The 21,611-nt window shown below is 44.3% G+C and overlaps 1 protein-coding gene across 1 annotated transcript in view; it reads right to left on the bottom strand.

Moving 5' to 3' along the window:
• Positions 1–2,872: 2,872 nt before the first annotated feature.
• Positions 2,873–21,611, bottom strand: part of kif25 (kinesin family member 25) — a 104,249-nt gene continuing 85,510 nt past the window's right edge. Inside the window, exons 11-15 of the mRNA XM_078230480.1 lie at positions 15,200–15,354; positions 14,907–15,119; positions 12,085–12,240; positions 4,185–4,328; positions 2,873–3,008 (exon numbers count right to left, since the gene is read on the bottom strand). Coding sequence (XP_078086606.1) covers positions 2,929–3,008; positions 4,185–4,328; positions 12,085–12,240; positions 14,907–15,119; positions 15,200–15,354 — 748 coding nt within the window. The 3' untranslated portion in view covers positions 2,873–2,928. The remainder of the gene's footprint in view (positions 3,009–4,184; positions 4,329–12,084; positions 12,241–14,906; positions 15,120–15,199; positions 15,355–21,611) is intronic.

The raw sequence follows: 21,611 nt of genomic DNA, 5'->3' as shown, positions 1-21,611 counted from the left end.
CACGACTTGCCTGGGCTTGCAAAATCTCACTAACTGTCCTGGCTGGAGACAATACACATCTCTTTAACCTGTGCTTAACCCTCTCTCCACTCACATTGTCTGTACCTTTAAGACTTGATTACCTGTAAAGACTCGCATTCCAACCATTATCTTGTAAATTGAGTTTGTGTCTGTATATGTCCTGTTTGTGAACACAAGTCCTCACTCACCTGATGAACGAGCGAGACTCTGAAAGCTTGTGCTGCCGAATAAACCTGTTGGACTTTAACCTGGTGTTGTGAGACTTCTTACTGTTGATGGAATTTGTCATAGGTGTCAAAATGTGAGCAGAGTTTCCAGAGTCGGTTGTTGGATGTGGATTGGCCAGAAGTCTCCTCTGTGAGATGGAAGCTCTTATTATATTTTCAGATTTATAGTTATAGAGCACCAACCAAGTGGGGAAAGCCTCAAAGAAAAGTTGCATATTTGTAATGACATTGAGTGTGTGGTGGAGATACGTGCTCTACATGTACATGATATCCTGCTGTTAGGAAGTGAAGATTCTGAGTAATGTAGCTGGTAAAAAAGAACAATTAAACCTCTTTATGTGTAATGTACAACCATTATTAACATTAATCAGTTACATACTGGGGGCGGCACGGTAGCACAGTGGTTAGCACTGCTGCTTCACAGCTCCAGGGTCCTGGGTTCGATTCCCGGCTCGGGTCACTGTCTGTGTGGAGTTTGCACATTCTCCTCGTGTCTGCGTGGGTTTCCTCCGGGTGCTCCGGTTTCCTCCCACAGTCCAAAGATGTGCGGGTTAGGTTGATTGGCCAGGTTAAAAATTGCCCCTTAGAGTCCTGAGATGCGTAGGTTAGAGGGATTAGCGGGTAAATATGTGGGGGTAGGGCCTGGGTGGGATTGTGGTCGGTGCAGACTCGATGGGCCGAATGGCCTCCTTCTGCACTGTCGGGTTTCTATGATCTATGACATACACAAAAACTTTCAATTGCAGCTTTCAATGAAGGAATTCTTGACCTTCATAGAGTCATTAGCCAGGATTTTCGCAGCCTGCTGTGCTGCTTGAATAGCGTAGGGGGCTGGGAAACAATAGTGGGGGGCCTTTAGCAAGATTCGCAACTAGCGTCTGGCCGATCCCAAGTCTCCGAGGCCCTTTTTTAGTGCAATCAACTCCGCATGGAGATTGATGTTATTCTCCAGGCCCACTAGCATCTCCCCCCCTCCCCGGCGGGGAGAGGTTCCCACCAGCAGGATTTACAACTGCTCCCCACTAACAGGGAACAGGTGTCCTCACTCCGCTGGTGGGGACAGAGACCATTGAGGCTCCCCCCAGGAGGTCGGGGACAAGGGAGTGCACCTTTGGCAGTGCCAGCCTGGCAATCTGACACTACCCAAGGGCATACTGGCACTGCCCAATGGGCACATTGGCACTGCCCACTGCGCACCAGGTAGTCCTAAGGGGGTGGGGACAGAGGGGCGGAGCATACTGGGGGTGGCTTATTCGGGAGGAATGATTGGTGGTAGAGGGAGTGAGGGGGTGATCATTAGAGAGGGGGGGGGGGTTTGAGGCTGGCCATCGAGGCGGGTTCGGGGCTGGCCATAGGTTGGATAGATCAGGGCTAGGGAGGGAAATCGGGGTTGGCCCGGGGGACTTGGTAGGCCAGTGATCGAGGTGGTTGGTCGGGAAGGCCAGCAATCAGGGGGGGTGTCAGAAGGCCAGCGATCGAGAGGGGGAGGCCAGCGAGCAGATGGGGGGGCGTGTTCAGGAATATCGGGGAGGCCAGCAAATGGAAGGGGTTGGCAGGTGATCAGGGGACCAGTGTGCATACGCCTATCTTCCCAATGACAAATCAGCACATAGCTCATCGCTATGCTGCCAGCCTCTTGGGCAGGATGAGACCCCATCCCCCCACTTACCAGCATGAATAGCTCCAAGGCACTTTGCATTGTAGAGTGTCGGAGATTTGTTCAGGTAAGGATGTCCAAAAAATGGCGGGATATTCTCCCATTTAACTGCCCATTGGGCACTTTATTTTGTTTTGGGAGAATCTTGGCCATAGAGCTTTACAGCACAAAAAGAGGCCCTTTGGCCCATCATGTCAGTGCCAACCATCAAGCACTAATCTATTCTAATCTCATTTTCAACAGTTGGTCCATGGCCTTGTATACGATGGCATTTCAAATGCTCATCTAAATGCTTCTTAAACGTTACCACCCTTTCAGGCAGCGAGTTGCAGACTTCCACCACCCTCTGGGTGAAAAAGTTTTTTCTCAAATCTCCTCTAAATTTCCTGTCCCTTACCTTAAATCTGTGCCCCCCTTCAAACAATTGCACATAGAAATGCATTATATAATGAGTGCTTTATGATCATAATTAATTAATTATATGTTCAGGCTTGATAATTTTAAAAGCTATAATAAATCTGATAACTTTCATTTCTTCAGCCTCATTATCTGAGCCACTCTCCTAAATTAGATTTCTTTGTAGTCCATTGTTCCTTTAAGTTACCAAAGTAGTTATTAAAGCACGGCAAAACATTTTCACAGGAAACTGAATTGAAATAAAATAATTAAATATTTGACTAAATACATCAAACCGTTACAGTGATTCTTTCATTGTTTTTGATAACAAAGTTATGACTTATAGTTGCTGCTGTAATTTTGGAAGATTAATACAATATGGTTTTGTCATTTCATTACTCTTGCCTTTCACCCCAACCTAGAACTTTTATTTTACTCTTTTCTCCTCTCCCATTTTCCATGCCCCTGTATATGTTTAAACTTTACATCTCTAACTATTTTCAGTTCTGATGAAAGACTATTGACCCGAATCTGCTTTTCGCTCCACAGATGCTGCCTGACCTGAAATTTCTCCTTCTATTTTGGCTTTCCAGCATTCGTGATATTTTGCTTTGCAACACTAAATGGTTATTGGACAGAAGTAAAGCTGGAAATACTTCGCCGAGATCCTTGGGGTTTATTTTGTGAAGTTCTTCCTCCAATGTTCTCTGCAAGTTATAAATAAATTATAGTTAGAGAAGATGTCATTAAATTCCAAGAAATCAAATATAAAACACAGAATTCCTATCTCTTTCTGGAGAAAATGCTAATTAATTTCCTCTGGAGCAAATGCGAATTAATTCCAGTTTTGTGAGCTTCACAATAACAGTGTAGTTCTATTTCTCTGCATCATTTGGACAGGCCTAACAACAGCTATTCAACTGGCTGCCAGCTAGCAGATGCAACCCTAGGTCCTGCCGCCCGCTGAAACAGGGTTACCCCTCCAGTTTTGACCCCAGCAGTGGGTCAGCTGCCACCTTTGAAAAATCCCAAACAAGATTAAATGTATTATCTCAAGAAGAAATAAAGGCAGAGATTATTGCATTGGCTGGAATGTTGTACTCCAAAATGGCACTGTTGACATCAAATCATTGTTCCCAATGCAGTTGAAGATTTTACACAGTGCAAAAGCCTGCACCGATATGGCATCAGCAAGATTCACCCCACATGTGTGCAGCATTTTGAAATTCTAAGGGATCATGCAGCATTTTTAAAAATGGGCATGAGCCTAATTTCTCATTTATGCTGTTTTACAACAGAAAAACTAACAAGCAAGACTTGGAAACAAGTGAGGTCACGGAATCTCGGTCTTGAACTAGAACTAGCAAAACAATCATAGAATCAAGTCTTTATCAATCTAATTGACACCTCTTGACTGTCTGACATATGTTCATCTAATTGAACAAATGTTTGGAAGGGATTCACTTGTGGATCCTCCTGGTTTACAAATTGGCCCATTTATTGGCATATTTAAATATAATTAAAGATAATTAAAGCAATGATTTTCCCTATCTATAATTTTGAACAGATGGGAGAAATATTTCAAGGAAGTGTTAGGAAGGTTTCTTAAAACTAGATTTTTTAACAAAACGTTGAAAGGAGCCACTTTGCAGTTGTGCAAAACATTATTAAAGGCTCAACCAAACAGACATAAATATGTTAAGTATAACAGTGTTATTATTAATTTGTCCTTTATTTTAAGTGGGTGCTATTGCACCTCAGTACTTCAGCAATTTTTGTATAATGGCTTGGATAATTAATTGCTCTGAGATTATGACCAAAATGAGGCAAATTTAACAGGAATATATTGAAATTTGACATAAAACTTAAGTATTTAACTTTACCTGGGATTACAGGACTCTTTTTCCTCACATGACCTTTTCGTATTTGTCGAGCTCGGGTGCCAAATCCTAATGATTGCAATGATTCCGTAGTATACTTCTGGGCAGGCGAAACACATACTACCACCATCAATTTAGAATCACCCCCTAAAGAAAGAGGCATAACAATATTTAGAACACGTATTGTTGCATTTTTGCACAAACTATGTAATTATAAGCAAACCACAGTTTCTTTGACATTACTAATTTGATTAACTGTCCCATTTAGCAAATGTTCTTATCCATAAATTCAGTGTAGTTGTAATTTAGAAAAAAAATATTTTATAAACGTATCTGGAGGTATCTGGCCCTGCATTCAGAGCAACCACCTTTGTTGCATGTCTAAAGCTAGGCGTGCAAATATGACTATGCTTTGGCTGCCAGCATTCTTAAATCAAATTAGTGGACATCTGATGGTAAATTAAGTTAGTGTATTATACCTCAGACTGCAAATTTCAACATGGATTAACATTTTCACCCAGCACTGTTGAGATTATAAATAGGCCACATTTGCTATCCTCAAATACAAATGTAACCCCCTGCTGATCACTATATGGGGCTACTATTTAACTGTTTGATTTACAGGATCCTGAATTCCTAGCAGTTGATGGTGAGCTGGCTAAATTTCCTGTTTATCCATAAATGCCAGTACAGGCTTGCATGGAAAGGATTTGAGTATGTTTAGCGCGGTGCCTCCAAAAATGTTATTGAGATAAACCTTATAATGAGAAAAGGTTTGGAACAACAAGGTAAACGGAATAACAAAAAAATTTAATAACAAATATAATTAGCAGATACAAACAAGTAAAGAATCCCAACTGAAGATTTTCCAATTAACAGTTTCAACCTGAGAAATGTTCAGAATATCACCAAGCACTTTGAATTTTAAACGTTGGGGCCCATCCGTTGGTGCACATCTGAAGAAAACCACATTCTGTTACCGTTCCTGTCTGATAGTGCTCACTTAACCCCGACACACACACAGTCCAGACGGGTCTACGAGAGGGAAGATGATGGAGCAAGCACACGAGGCAGAGGTGCCGCGAGCTATCTGTGTAGTAACGCAGGTCCAGTGCGCTGAAGGCTGTCCTCCTCGGCAGTCATGAAAAACCAAGCAGTTCTACCGGAGAAAGATTCACTTCGAAGTGACTTTTTACTGCCTCTGAAAAGCTTCTCTAAAAAAAACGTGGCTGTCCCTCTTCTGCACACTCCCTCCTCAGCTCTGCAGCTACTTCACTTCCTGGCGCCTTTTTTTCTTCCCGCCCCCAGAGCAATCCCATTGGCCCAGCCCACATCACTCAACCAACAGCATCCTGTTTACAGCACCCGCCCGGCAAACAGGACACTGAAACCCACAAGGGACAAAGAACACTGATAAACGTCTTCCCCACAAATTTTCCTCAGTCCCTTACACAAAACATATTATAAAAAGAAGAAAGTAAGAGTGCCTCAAAATCCATCCAAGAGGGGTGTATGGACCCAAGACTATGCCTGAGTGAGGTGTAGATTGAGTGAGGAGTTCAGAATTTGGTTCAAGTGGGAAATCTGTGCAAAGGGACAAAGAGGTACTCCTTTTTCTATTTTTATCAGACTCCAGTGGTTGGTGAGTTTCCTTCCTGGTCTCCTTTCTTGCCTTCCATAGTCAGTGTAACTTTCTATAACTTTATCTGTATAAATCAGGGTTTCCCAATCTTTTCGAGCCACTGAACCCCTAGTGACCTCCCAAGAGCACTGGGAAACCCCAAACATTCTCATAATATTGACACCATGAAATAGGTGTGAGCACAGAAATCAACTATAAACATGTCTTTTCTAGCTATATCTATTAGGAATTAGGAAGAGGCATAGTCACAAATACATTTGCCAGCTACATGGCCCCCTTCACATGAGCCCCCTGGCCAAAGCCACCCTCCCATGGCCCCTTAACATTAACACCCCCTGGAAGTAGCACCCACTTTAGGAATAATTTAAAAAATGCTTTATTCCTACCTTTGGTCATTTTTAATGGGAGGAGTGATGCTATAAAGTTAATTCTCATATCGGACACACGCACCTTTCTCTCCCTCACACAGAGCTCTCAAACACTCACTGCTCACACACTCACCCCTCTCTCATACATAAGACCATAAGGAGTAGGAACAGGAATAGGCAATTCAACCCTTCGAGTTTGCTCCACCATTTAATAAGATCAGGGCTGATCCAGCACTTGCTAAGTCCACTTTCCTGCCTTCTCTCTGTAACCCTTAATTCCCCTACTGATTAAAAGCCAATCGATCTCAGCCTTGAAAATGTTCACAGACTCAGGCTCCACAGTTTCCTGGGGTAAAGAATTCCAAAGATTAACCATTCTTTATGCGAAGAAATTTTTCTTCGGAAGACTGCGCGCTCCGAGGCCCGCCTGCTCCGAGGGCTGCTCGCTCACTGCGAGGCACATCCCTCCGCTCCAAGGCTCACCACTCGCTCTGAGGTACATCTGCTTGCTCCGAGGACATGCTCGCTCTGAGATCTGCTTGCTCCGAGGCCCCATTGCGCCACCTCTCTTCCATGCAATCTTGCTGTTGGCCGTGGGCCTTTCCACCCAGCGACAGCGAAATTGAAGAAATCAAATGGGCCAATTAGATTTCAAAAGATGTCAAAGGTTTTGAGCTTTCTTGGAAGGCTCAGAGACTTGAAAAAATGCAGTGTTTAGAGAATGGGGCTGAGTGAGTAGCAGTGGAGAGGGAATACTCTTCGTGAAAGTGACTTCTCTTTGAGTCAGAGGACTTAAACAGGGTCTCTCATACCTGCAGCTCCTTAGAGCAAGAGTGGAGTGCTGCTGTGATTTGGAAGCCTTCCAGGTGTCCAGGGAGCATGGAGATTAAATTCACCATGGCACTTCAAAGTTTTCACAGTACACAGACAAGAATGAAGATTTTGATCAGAGGGCTGCCTAAAATCACGATGCCAAGAGTGATCTTCAGGTTCCCGAGGGTTAGAAGGGGCAATCCAGCCAAGAGAATCCCCCCCATCCCAGAGGGGAGTCCTGAGGTCAACACCTTGCCCCAAGACCCTCCCAACCCCCAGATCCCTTGGGGAAACCTCCCTCTGCAGTTTGGCAGTGGCAGACAGGCATCTGGGCAGAGCACTTACCTCCTGGACCCCTTCTTGGGGTCCAACATAGCAGGTCCACGCTTGTCAGGACCTACACCAAAGCTCGCTCGGTGCAGTTCCCACTGGGGGAGGGAGGGTGGTACGGGTGCATCGCCCAGCAGAATCCTGATTTAGCTCCAATGCATAATTCAGCTGGCTGTTGGGATTCCTGCCGGTGGCAAACAGGCTAATGAATCCTAGCCATTGTAAAGTAATGGGAAACAACAAAGTAATGGAGCAAGGCAACAAATTGGATAATAAATTCCAGAGTGTGACAGGAAAGGATAGAACATACAATCACTACAGTGCACCAGCAGATGAAGCCAAAAATGGTAAAATAGAGTTTAAGGCCCTGTATCTGAATGCATGCAGCATTTGTAACAAAATGGATAAATTGTTAGCACAGATAGAGATAAATATTTATGACCTGATAGGTATGACAGAGACATGGTTGAAAGGTGACCAAAGCTGGGACCTGAATGTTGAAAACTTTCTGACATATCAGAATGACAGGAGCTAGGAATAGGTGTCAGGATAGCTCTGTTAATAAGGATTAGTTCAGTACTGAGAGAAGAATGCATCACCTGTGGCTAAATAAGAAAGTTAAGGACAATATTAAATTGAAAGAAACATTGTACAAATCTGCAAAGATTTGTGGTGGTCAGAAGATTGGAAGGGTTTTAAGAACTAGCAAAGATTAACTAAAAAGTTAATAAAGAAGCAGAAAGCAGAGTACAAAAGAAAGCTGGCCAGTAATGTAAAACAAATAGTAAAAGCTCATACAAATATTTGAATAGGAAAAGAGTAACTACTGCTAGTGTTGGTCGTCCGGGGAATTGATAATGGAAAGCAAAGTAATGGCGGGAGTATTTTGTGCCTGTTTTCATAGTAGAGGACTTAGAAAACTTCCCAAAGATGTTTGAAAATCAAAAGATATGGAGGGATGAACTTAATACAATCAGCATCTCCAGAGAAGGGGTGTTAGAAAAATCTATTAAGCTTAAAGGCTGCCAAGTCCCCAGGATTGGATGGTCTGCATGGTGGGATCTTAAAAGAAGTGGTGGCATATATAACAGTGTATTGGTTATAACCTTCCAAAACTGCTTGGAAAATAGCCATTGTAACACCTTTATTCAAGAAAGGGGTGGTTGGGGAGATATAAAGCAGGAAACTATAGGCCAGTTAACCTAACATTTCATGGGAAAATTGCTAGAATCTATTATTAAGGAGGGTATAGCAGGTTACTTAGAAAAATCATAACTTGATCCGGTAGAGTTAACATTGTTTCAGAAGAGGGAAATAGTGTTCAACTAACTTGTTAAGAATTTTTGATGAAGCAACATTCAAGGTGGATAAAGGAGAACTGGTAGATGTGGTGTACTTGGGTTTCGAAAAGACATTTGAAAATATATCACATCAAAGATTACTCCACAAAATAAGAGCACGTGGTGTAGGGGAAACACGGTAGGATGGATAAAGGATTGTTTTCAGATTGGCAAGCTGTAACTAATGGATTGCCATAGGGATCAGTGCTAGGTTAGAACATAGAACAGTACAGCACAGAACAGGCCCTTTGGCCCACGATGTTGTTCCGAGCTTTATCTGAAACCAAGATCAAGCTATCCCACTCCCTATCATCCTGGTGTGCTCCATGTGCCTATCCAATAACCGCTTAAATGTTCCTAAAGTGTCTGACTCCACTATCACTGCAGGCAGTCCATTCCACACCCCAACCACTCTCTGAGTAAAGAACCTACCTCTGATATCCTTCCTATATCTCCCACCATCAACCCTATAGTTATGCCCCCTTATAATAGCTCCATCCACCTGAGGAAATAGTCTTTGAACGTTCACTCTTATCTATCCCCTTCATCATTTTATAAACCTCTATTAAGTCTCCCCTCAGCCTCCTCCGCTCCAGAGAGAACAGCCCTAGCTCCCTCAACCTTTCCTCATAAGACCTACCCTCCAAACCAGGCAGCATCCTGGTAAGTCTCCTTTGCACTCTTTCCAGCGCTTCCACATCCTTCTTATAGTGAGGTGACCAGAACTGCACACAATATTCCAAATGTGGTCTCACCAAGGTCCTGTACAGTTGTAACATAACCCCACGGCTCTTAAACTCCAACCCCCTGTTAATAAAAGCTAACACACTATAGGCCTTCTTCACAGCTCTATCCACTTGAGTGGCCACCTTCAGAGATCTGTGGATATGGACCCCAAGATCCCTCTGTTCCTCCACAGTCTTCAGAACCCTGCCTTTGACCCTGTAATCCACATTTAAATTTGTCCTACCAAAATGAATCACCTCACATTTATCAGGGTTAAACTCCATCTGCCATTTTTCAGCCCAGCTTTGCATCCTATCTATGTCTTTTTGCAGTCTACAACAGCCCTCCACCTCATCCACTACTCCACCAATCTTGGTGTTATCAGCAAATTTACTCATCCACCCTTCAGCCCCCTCCTCTAGGTCATTAATAAAAATCGCAAATAGCAGAGGACCAAGCACTGATCCCTGTGGCACTCCGCTGGCAACCTGCCTCCAGTCCGAAAATTTTTCATCCACCACCACCCTCTGTCTTCGATCAGATAGCCAGTTACCTATCCAATCGGCCAACTTTCCCTCTATCCCACACCTCCTTACTTTCATCATAAGCCGACCATGGGGGACCTTATCAAACGCCTTACTAAAATCCATGTATATGACATCAACTGCCCTACCTTCATCAACACACTTAGTTACCTCCTCAAAAAATTCTATCAAATTTGTGAGGCACAACCTGCCCTTCACAAATCCGTGCTGACTATCCCGGATTAATCTGCATCTTTCGAAATGGTCGTAAATCCCATCCCTAAGGACCTTTTCCATCAACTTACCAACCACCGAAGTAAGACTAACCGGTCTATAATTACCAGGGTCATTTCTATTCCCTTTCTTAAACAGAGGAACCACATTCGCCACTCTCCAGTCCTCTGGCACCATGCCCGTGGACAGTGAGGACCCAAATATCAAAGCCAAAGGCTCTGCAATCTCAATCCTTGCCTCCCAAAGAATCCTAGGATATATTTCATCAGACCCAGGGGACTTATCGACCTTCAGTTTATTCAAAACTGCTAGTACATCCTCCCTCCGAACATCTACTTCCTCCAGCCTCAACTAGGTTCTCAACTATTTACAATCTACATCAGTGATTTGGATGAAGGGAGCTATTGTACATAGTTAAATTTAACGATTCCACCAAGATAGGTAGGAAAGTAACTTGTCGAGAGGAGGCAGAGATCGCCAAAGGGATATAAAGGTTAAGAAAGTGGGCCAAAAATTGGCAGATGGAACAAAACGTGAGCAAATGTGAACTTGTTCATTATGGCAGGAAGAATATAAAAACATTATACTATTTAAAGTGGAGAAAGATTGCAGGATTTGGTGGTACAGAGGGATCTGGGTGTCCTGGTAAATGAATCACAAAAAGTTAGTATGCAGGTACAGCAAATGACTAGGGAGGCAAATGCAATGTTGTCATTTATTGCAAGGGGTGTGGAATATAAAAGTAGTTAAGTTTTGTTACAGTTGTTTTATTACAGGGCCTTGGTGAGAACACATCTGGAGTACTGTGTGCAGTTTTGGTCTCCTTATTTAAAAAAAAGATATAACCGCTTTAGAAGCAGTTCAGAGAAGGTTCAAACTGGACTCATTCCTGAGATGAAGGTGTTGTCTTATGAAGAAAGGTTGAACAGGTCAAGTCTATACCCACTGGAGTTTGGAAGAATGAGAGGTGATTTCAAAACAAATATGATCATGAGGGGACTTGATAAGGTGGATACTGGGCAGTGGTTTCCTCTATTGGGGGGGGGGGGGGCGGTTAAAACTAGGGGACTATTACAGAGTGTCATTTTGAGTAGAGTGCTCTTATGAGCCTTTTCTCCAATGTAATTGTTTTACTGGCATCCGTTGAGGGTTCTGAGCATGTGTAGGTTTTGGAGGGCTTTTCAGTCTGCAAGAGTGTTCTGCAAGCAAGACCTGTTTTACTAGTGCTCCTGTTCTCATAGTTATTACTGTTCTACTAAGTTACTGTTATTAAACTTCATTATTTATTTATATAAAGAAATTCCTTCTTTTAAACAATACATCTTTATTGTGGTCTCAGGTTCCACAGGGACATAGTTTAAAAATAAGAGGTCTCTTTTTCTCTTAAAGGGTCATTGGTGTGTGGAATTCTCTTCCCTAGAAAACATAGAGGCTTGGTCTTTGAATTTATTCGTGGTAGTGTTAGACATTTATATTAGCAAAGGAGTCAAAAGTTATGGGGGCACACAGTAAAGTGGAACACAGACCACAACCAGATCAGCCGTAATCGTATTAAATGGTGGTTCAGGCTTGAAGGGCCAAATGGCCAACTCTTATGTTCCTATCTGAAGGACAGCACCTCAAAAAGTACATTCATCCCTCAGTGCTGTTTCAGACAAAATTATGTGCTCAAAGTGGGTTGATTTTACTTGAACTTTTCCTCCTAAAATAGGAGCGAGGGCATTCAAAGATGTGCGAATATCTAGCAAATACCCACAGTATGTAATTTATCAGCAATTTGAATTATATAGCTTAAGCTTGTAACTTCTGGGTGGAATACACTTCCATTGTTTCAACATGCATGCACAGTGAGTATTGGAGTCAAGGACTTGATGTCAAAGTTGATGTGATTATTGCAGATCTATTTTACAGAATATATATTCCTACCTATGGAGTCCTGGAGTAAATGAGTGAGTTTGCTGTTTCGATAAGGTACATGGGACCGTTGTTCAGCAAGTGCTCCAAGCACATCAGACAATGCTGATAAGCTTCGATTTATGAATGAAGTCTCTCTCAAAGCTGTACCAGTCACTCCTGACATTCCTGAAAAAAATCAAACCACAGATTTAATGGTGAGAAAATCAATCTATAAAAAGAGATGCTGGTATGAAAATGCATCCTGACAAATCATACATGCCTTGTAGTTCATTTTTCCCCAAAGGGTTTTTGAACCTTTTTCCCATTCCTTGCTTGTGGGTTGAATTCTCAGCATTGGATCTTGGCCTGAACTCGCACCAATGTCAACCTTTTGCTGCTTATTGGCAAGTTATAATGATCAGAAGCGGAAACCCTTGCTGATTTTTCTTCTCTGTGGCCCAAGGATGATCAAGGCACTTCTTAAAACACCCCACTACCGCACACCTGGGTTTATGCTGAGTGCGATTCACCCCAATCAGCTCCAAGTGCCCATGCCAGCGGGAAAACTGGAGTGTTTCCCACTGGCCTTAGCAGCTGCTGCGAAGTGGAATTTGCCCATCTTAACCATTTAAATTTATGCAGAGCATGGAACACCCACCAGCCCGGCTGTTCAAAGATTGGGGCGCTATTTTTAAAGGATGCTCTGATTTCTGTGTTCACAGAGAGGCCCCCCTCCCCACACTGGAAATGATGACCCCAGCTCAGGAGGGGAACACCCCCAACTCATCAGCAAAGAAGGGCATCCTCCCCCACCACTAACTAAAATAATGTGTCACCCCTCCCCCCACTATGCAAGCAAGAGGGTGACCCGACCGCACTGCTCCCTGCCCCTCAGCACTTCCCTCATGTAAGTGCTAACCTTGCACTGCCCCTTGACACCCTGGCATTGATACCCTGGTCTGTTGCATTGGATATTCAAGGGGATCAAGGAGGTGTGTCCAGGTCCCATGTGTCCCTCTGCTGCTGCCAGACTGCAGAGGGAGCATCCCCGAAGGGTCCTGGGGGTTCGCTAGGCTCAGGCTGAGAGCAAGGGGATGACCTCAGCCCTCTCCCCCAGGATGGGGTTTTCATGGTTGGACTGTCCTATCTAGCCCTGAGAAACCTGAACAGCTGCAAGCAACTTCAAAAGCAGCTAAGTGCTTTCAGTTTCTTTTTTGTGTAAACATTGCAGTTCGGAACAATGTGGGGTAATTCAGATGCATTTAACCGTGAAGGAAAGATCAACAAACAAAGCTGACTTCATGCCCTCTAAAAATCATTAGGCTGACAATCAAAGGAGCGTTAAAAGGACTGGACTGAAACTGAATGGAAACACAGTAAGAAGTCTCACAACACCAGGTTAAAGTCCAACTGGACTTGTGAGACTTCTTACTGTGTTTATCCCAGTCCAACGCCGGCATCTCCACATCACTGAATAGAAACACATACTTTCAAAGGGTTTGAAGGGATTTCAAAGGCTTATACCTTTCTCTGAAGGCTCAGAGACTTGAAATAAATACTATGTTAAAAGAATGGGGCTCGGTGTGCAGCTGTGGAGAAAGGAATCTCCCCCTAGTGAAAGTGATTGATTTCTGGGACTTGGATGCCTTCCAAGGGTCATGGAGATTAAATTGACCAGGCCACTTCAAAGCTTTTGCAGTACACAGACCAGAATGAAGACCTTGATCCGAGAGATGCCTGAAATCATCATGCTAACAGTGATGTTCAAGTTCCCAAGAGGTATAAGGGGCAGTCTTGCCACAAAACCACCATCCCTGAGCACAGTGGCAAAGTCAACCTCTTACCCCAGCTCAAGCCCAGCCAACCCCCAGGATCCTTGGGGAGCCTCCCTCTGCAGCCTGGCAATGGCAGAGGGGCACATGGGCATTGCACTTAGCTCTTGGAGGCTGGTGATTGGCGGGAGGGCTTTGAATTGGGTTTAAACCCACTAATTACATTCCACTGGCAGTTTTTTTGATCGGGGCCAGCAGGGCAGGCCGGGTGAATGGCAATGGGTTTGACTCACATTGAGAATCCCGTTTTAGCCTGGACGCCCCAGTCTGCAGGACATTGGGATTCCCGCCAGCGATGAATGGGGCCGGTGAATATACCCCGCCCACTGTTTTTTCTAACCATTGGTAATTGATCCAGATTTTTGCTTTTGTGGTTTGGGGCTACAACTCACCACATAGATATACCCTTCACTCCAACCAATCTTTCAACCTTTGTGTTAGGCAGACAAGATCCTCTGGCGAATCTAGACAGACAGTGGGTTTAACTTAGCAGCAGCAAATCTTGGAAACTTGCTGAAGCATAGTGGTGTTAGCAGCTTCCAAAATGTCAGTCAAAGTTTTAATTACTGGTATAAAACTTGAAATATATTGCTTTATCTCCAGTGAATGACATGTATCCCAAGTGTAGAGCGGTGTTATGACACAAATGACAGCATTGTTCATAGATGGGCCTGTGGGGAATTGGGATCATATAAAAATAAACATGCACTCAGCAGAGTGCATTTCTAAGCCATTTTCCACCCCACTCATTGTCATAAATTAGTGGATGGTAGGTGGGAAATCCTGAAATGCATCTTCTAGCATCACTCTTTGCACATCTTGGTAGTTCAAAATCAAATTTATTGATAGAAAAAATAAGCCATTTGATGTCAGTGCTTCAGTTTTTGAAGTTATTGCGATGTTTCTTTGGACATCTAATCATCCTTCATCATCTATTCGATAACACAATTGTGTGATATTTTAACAAGTGGGCAAGAAAGCAGCACATGATTGGTCCATTGTAGATTTAAGGCTGTTTACCTATGCATTCGCTGCCAGCAAGATCTACCAATTGTAGTTTGGTTTCAAGATACTCGGGAAATTTTGTAGATTCTGTGGAAAAGTGCTTGGCAGGCAGAGATCGGAGAAGTGGCGCTGAATTGTTATCCAGGATAGGAGATGGCAGCTGCTTGCAGGACTGATGCTGAATTGGTTGAAGTAGATTTGATTCTGATGTCCTTTTCATCTGCACTTCTAAAACAAAAAAAGTACAGAACTGAAAGATAGTCAACAAACCCTACAACTTTGGCAATTCACAGTTGTGGCATCCTTACCAGATCTATTAACAGCAGAGACCCTTGTGGTGATAGTAATTGTTATCACAAGGTGGGATCGAGAAGAGTGTGCATGGACTAGAGTAGGGAGCTCGGTTCTATGTTGTAAACCATGGGTGATTAGATTCAGAATACTTGTGGGATTTTCAACATGCCTGCAACATAGCAAACAGCTTTATTATAAACAAATGAAGCAATAACACCATTTATCATGAATTACAAATTACAGCTGTGTAATACTGAACAACAGACTCTTTATGTAATGCAGTCAGTAGTCTTTGAAAGTCATTATGAAGGAATACTACATTGAATGGCAAACATTCAAATGATGGTTTATGAAAAAACAAGGTCGGAGTCTCAGTAGGAGATCTGATACAAAATTGCCGAGGTTGTACCAAGGTTGCATTCCTTTGGGGCTTCAGAATTTGTCTAAGGATTGAAAAAAGATCGTTGGGGGAGGAGGGGTGTGGAGGGAGATTCACTAGTCCCGTTCGCCCTGACGGGAAACTCGATGGCCCACTGAATAAGGTACCAGGCTAAATTGGGATGCAGGCTCTTTGATCCAGGAGACTTGTCAGACTTTAGTCCCTTTAGATTTCCTAGTACTTTTTCTTTAATGATTGTTTTAGGTCCCACCCTCCCTTTTGCCTCTTGATTTTCACCTTTTATTGAAGCACTTTCTGTCTTCCACTCTGAAGACAGATATAAATATTTGTTCAAAGTATCTGCCATTTCTGTGTTTCTCTTTATTAATTTTCAGTTTCACTTTCTAATGCTCACTTTAGCTATTCTTTTCCTTTTTATATAGCTTGTAGACGCTTTTACAGGCTGTTTTATATTTCTTGCTAGTTTTCTCCGACACCCCAATTTCTCCCTCTTTATTTTGGTTTTTTGGTCACCCTTTGCTTGTTTCTAAAATGTTCCCTTTCTTCTGGCCATCACTAATGATTGCAACTTTACACATCTTTCCTTTTAATCGGATACCATCTCTAACTTCCTTACTAAGCCATGGATGGTGCATCCTTCTCAGTCTTTTCTTCTTAATAGAATGTATCTTTGTTGCTAGTTATGAAATGTTGCCTTAAATATCTGCCACTGCTGTTCAATCATCTTACCTGTTAACATATTTTCCCATTTCAGTTTAGCCAACTGTTTTCATAAGGAGAGAAAAGAGCTGACATTTCGAGTCCAGATGACCCTTTGTCAAAGCTAAAAAGCATAGAAATTGGGAGATATTTATACTGTAGGGTGAGGGAATGAAAGATGAGTCACGGCCACGAAAACAAGGGGAAAGCCAACGCTAAGAGAGAAATGGAAAGCAGTGAAGGTTGATAGGTGGGGGAGAGACATACGGAAATTCAGTCAGAGAGAAGAGCAGTACTTCTTCAGGGTAGGCACAGATGTCTCTTCAGCCAATTGGATTCACTTCACGTGATATCAAGAAACGACAAGAGGCACAGGATACTGCAAAGGTTAAGGGCCATGACAAAATTCTAACAAAAGCACTGAAGACTTGTGCTCCAGAACTTGCTGGCTGCTACCAAGCTCTTCCAGTACAGCTACAACACTGGTTTCTACCCAACAATGTGGAAAATTGCCAGGGGATAAATGCAGGTCTAGCCAGTGACAACCACATCCCATAAATGAATTTTCAAAAGATATTTGAAGACCTGGGTTGCAATTTTCCCCAAAAATTACTGTGTCACAATTGCTCTAGCCTGTTCAGCATGGATTGGACCATAATCAACCCACACTTGGTCACATTTTGGGAGAGTGGTGAGTTGCGTGCTGGTTTAAGAGGGGCGCGGTCTAAACAGGCTGGTGAACCCGGCTGCAAAGCGATCAGGCACCGTTTTGGAAGGGTGCCCAATCTCTCAGTACATTGATCGATACCCTCCCTCAACCCATGTACATCGGGATCCCCCTCAATGGTGGCATGTTTCCTCATCCCCTCCCTGGCACAGATCGCTGGCATCGGGGCATTGAAGCATTCCTGATGGGCCCCCCTTCATGACCCCTGACATGCTCCCCCCATCATGGTCCCCAACATTCCCCGCCTTCATGCTCCACCCCTGCATGACCCCCTGCACAGCCCCATCTGCATAATACCCCTCATCATAGCTTTCAACAACCTCTGTGGCTGAGGTCGGAGCTCAAGATGCAATAGAATGGCCAAAGCCATAGTGACTCAGTCATGTGGAGCATGGCAAGGGTGGTGTGCGATCCTGCCAAAGCATAATATGAAGGAAGGATTGGGCATCAATAAGGCCATGACATGAGTCAGTGGGCTTTAAGAGGCAGCCTCAGATGATGAACAGACAGAGTGGTTCTTGGGAGACAAATGCTAACTGTCGAATCCCTCTCTTTGATACAATTGTGAGAATATACGGAATATAGAACCTGGTGATCGCACTGTCATTTTTCTCGCTCAAAGGCAGGAAGAAGGAAATGAGTCAATGGAGGCATCTGGCTTGCCAAAGGCAGGAGCAGAACCCTGAAGAAGGGGTGACAGGGCTTGTTCTGCATGCAGAGAATGAACTCCAGAGAGCTGTCGCTTGGAGACGTCTCATTAGACCCAGGGTCTACAGATGGGGCTTAACATACCTGCAGATGTTTGGAGAGCCAGTGTCACCAAAGACTGTGCTCTCAAGATCCCTGATATGTTTCAGGGTCTACAAAGGGACAAGGTGTGGAGATGGCTGATGATACTTGTGAGGTGGCCACAAATCATATCTGAGACAAGGTATAATGAGGCTCATGCTTCAAGTCATACTTTGGTGGAGCAGACCACGGGGATGCTGAAGATAAGGTTCCAGTGCCTGGACCAGTCTGTTGGAACACTGTAATATAATTTGCAGAAGGTGTCATGCATTGTGGTCAGTTGCTGCACCTTACACATCCTGGCACTGAAACGGGGTTTGGAATTGACTGGGGAGAAGATAGAGGAGCGGCATGTTTCCTCCGATTAGGAGGACATCAAAAGGGATGAGGCTGAGGAGATCCTCGAGGGAGAGGATTTCGGTCATGGTGATGTCCAGATGAGCTCAGGATGCACTAATTGCCCTTAGATTCAAGGAGGAGGATGAGATCATCCAATGAGGACATCCTATTATCTTCAATGGCTTCTGTGAGAATTGGTCTCCTGTCTGAATGATGACAGTGCACTCTCTGTGGTAAGGCCCTTGGGGACACAGTGGTTGCCTTAATCCCTGCATTGTAGGACAATGATGATGACTTGCAGTGGTGACAGTGCATAGATCTTCAATGAGCTTCTGTAAATGCCTGACTCCTGTTTGACTCTTGCTTGCTCTCAATGACTAGGGTCATATCATGGCAACACAGCAGGGAAGTTTCACCTCTCCTGGTCTTACAGCATCCTTTGTAATGAGCTGTACCCTTGAGGTTCAATGTGCTGGAGGCTAAAGCAGATGGAATGGGGATCCAGCCACAGTTCAAAGTGCCGAGAGAACACATTGACAATGACCAGAATGAATGACGCTAACCCTGTACATTGCTGCATTACTGATGTGTTGAATCACTGTGAAGAGATGCTACCAATGTACTGGCAACCTTGCACAAAGCACATGGAGGAAGCTCTGGGCTGAGCACCCGGCCTTTTCCTTGTGCAGGAATCAGGAACTACAGGAACACAACTCATCAGAACAAAGGGCCATAGAAAATGACAGCTTATTTACAGAGATGAACATTATTTAGAAGTGCTTAATACCCATGGCAACTGGAACTTCTTAACTTTTCTAACCCTATCACTACGTCTTGGTGAATCCTCAACATCCTCAGAGCAAGTTGAGGCAGCCTGCTGTCGGCCATCCTGTTGTCTGAGATGATCTTGACAGGTGTCCTCTGGAGGCCCCAGACCTAGGGGGCCCCAGTCTGCTATTAGGATTCTGCTGTGTGACAGAGCCACCCTCCTCGGCGTGTGGAGCTGGAGCTGAAGCGGTCAAAGAGGAGATTCGGATGTGTCGGATACTCCCAGAGTCACCTGGATGGATGGTCCCGGGGTGTCACCTGCTGGTCCTCCTCTCCATGGGCCTGAGGGTCTTTGGCTTCTTCCTTGGGATAAAGGGGCAGCTGGAGTGAGTATGAGAAGTCTCACATCCATTAATGGGGGCATTAATGGATTCCAGCAAGTGCCTGTACCATGGAGTGCATGTCCTGTAGCAGTGCAGGAGAAACATCTTGCACCAAGGTCTCCATGGTGGCAGTCACCCTCGCTGTATTGACCTCATTGCATTGCTGTGTCAGCACAATAAACTCAGGCACAAGGCAAACGGTCACTTCCATGCAGCTTTCAATCCGAGGAGTGTACCATCCATTCCTGACGTTCCCAAGTTTGCCTTTGGAACTCCAGCAACTGAGGCATGACTGAGTCCAGAGGTTCATCATCTGACTGGGACTCAGCAAATTCCTGGCCTCCAGCAGTCCTCGAGTTCCAGCACCCTGGAACGTCCCTGTCTCTGCCTGCTATGGCTCTGAGTGCATGATGTGCTCAATAGATTGTAACCCCAAGGGTACTCCAGAACTATGTCCCACTGGGGTGTGTGTGTGTCTGCGCAGGTGGAAGATGGGGGTGAGCACTGTGAAGGTCTTTCATATTGGGGTCCATGAATCCCATCTTTGTGCTGGTGTTGAGGCTGGAGTCGAGGACATGGCTGGTAGATTCCCTGATCTGCTTCACAGATGCGTCTGTGAAAGAAAGGAGAGGTAATTAGTGTATGGCAGGGGCCTTTAGAGACAGGAGACATGACTCACTACATTGGAGCACTGGATGGCTGTCCTCTTCTGCAGTGTTGTCATTCACAACCGCTGCCATTGCCTCCCATGCTGGGTTTGTGATCTTGCTGCCATGTTTCCGTCCTCACCATGGTTAGGTTATGTCACGCTAGCCTCAACAGCATCGAGGAGTCTTTCCAGGAAGGTGTCTGAGAATTTCGTGGCAGGTTTCCATGGCTGAAAATTTTTGACGCTAAGTGTCACGTTGTATGGTGGGAAAGGCTGCCATTACCGTCGACAGGCTCAACGCCACTTTTCCTACCCAACATTGGCCTTTGCTGATTTCCGGGAAAATCTTGTCCATGGACATTGCTGGTAAGACTGACATTTGTTGTCCATCCTACATTCCCCTAAGAAAGTGTGGCGGCCTTCTTCTTGAACTGATGCAGTCATTTGCTGTAGTAGTTTGATATAACTGATAGCTTGCTTAGCCAAAGCACAGGCCAGATAATAGTCAACCAAATTGTTGTGTGGTTGGTATCACACATCAGTAAGACTCGTTTCTTCCCTGAAGGTTATTAATGAACACTTGGGCTATTTGACAATCCAAAAGCTTCATGCTGACTTTTAACTTAAATGTTTAAAATTGAATTCAAATTTTCACTGTGGTGTTAGAACTGAACTGAATTTTGTTTAGATTACTAATCCACTACTCTGGATTTCTAATCCAGTATCATAATCACTATATGACCCCAATCTCCTAAATATCCAATTCTCAATCAAATAAACCACTGCCAACACTCCCCTTAGCCTCATGCCAACGGTCTGATTACTAAAGCTTATATTGAGCTATCCCATCCCAAATTAAATCACAATAGCTTAGTTTGCTGGGGTTGCTCTCCCTGGAAAGACGGAGGATGAGGGGAGACTTAATAGAGGTGTATAAAATTATGAAAGGCATAGATAGGGTGAACGATGGGAAGCTTTTCCCCAGGTCGGTGGTGACGTTCACGAGGGGTCATAGGTTCAAGGTGAAGGGGGGGAGGTTTAACACAGATATCAGAAGGACACAGAGGGTGGTGGGGGCCTGGAATGCGCTGCCAGGCAAGGTGGTGGAGGCGGACACACTGGGAACGTTTAAGACTTATCTAGATAGCCATATGAACGGAGTGGGAATGGAGGGATACAAAAGAATGGTCTAGTTGGACCAGGGAGCGGCACGGGCTTGGAGGGTCGAAGGGCCTGTTCCTGTGCTGTATTGTTCTTTGTTCTTTGCCAACAGAACCAAATTTTACTTACCCTAAAATATATGTTTTGCTCCAATATTTCACCCGTGTGACAGTACATGAAGTGCTCATTTTACTTTGTAATCATGTGTTCCTTCCAACCATTTCCTTATTGGGAGAGGACATAAGCTGGGTGGCTGCTCTTTGTATTTCCTGTTTCTAGGGATGGCCCTGCAACGGCAGGTGGTACCGTACTGATGCAAGTGCTTACCTGGAACTGTTTCCACTTCAATACATTTGCAGTCATTTGAGCTGAACTGTTGAGGGTAATAGATACAGCATTACCTTGAGGTACACCTTCATTATCTGTGCGACCATTTTCCATTTCCCTGATACTGGGCACTCTTTCTGTCTGGTCAGAAATCTGTGTGGAACTAAACAGCTAATATGACAGG

This window comes from Mustelus asterias, chromosome 15 (genome assembly GCF_964213995.1).
Source record: "Mustelus asterias chromosome 15, sMusAst1.hap1.1, whole genome shotgun sequence".
NCBI lineage: Eukaryota > Metazoa > Chordata > Chondrichthyes > Carcharhiniformes > Triakidae > Mustelus > Mustelus asterias.
Note: the sequence above shows the minus strand (reverse complement) of the source record. Positions and strands in the feature narration are given on the sequence as shown.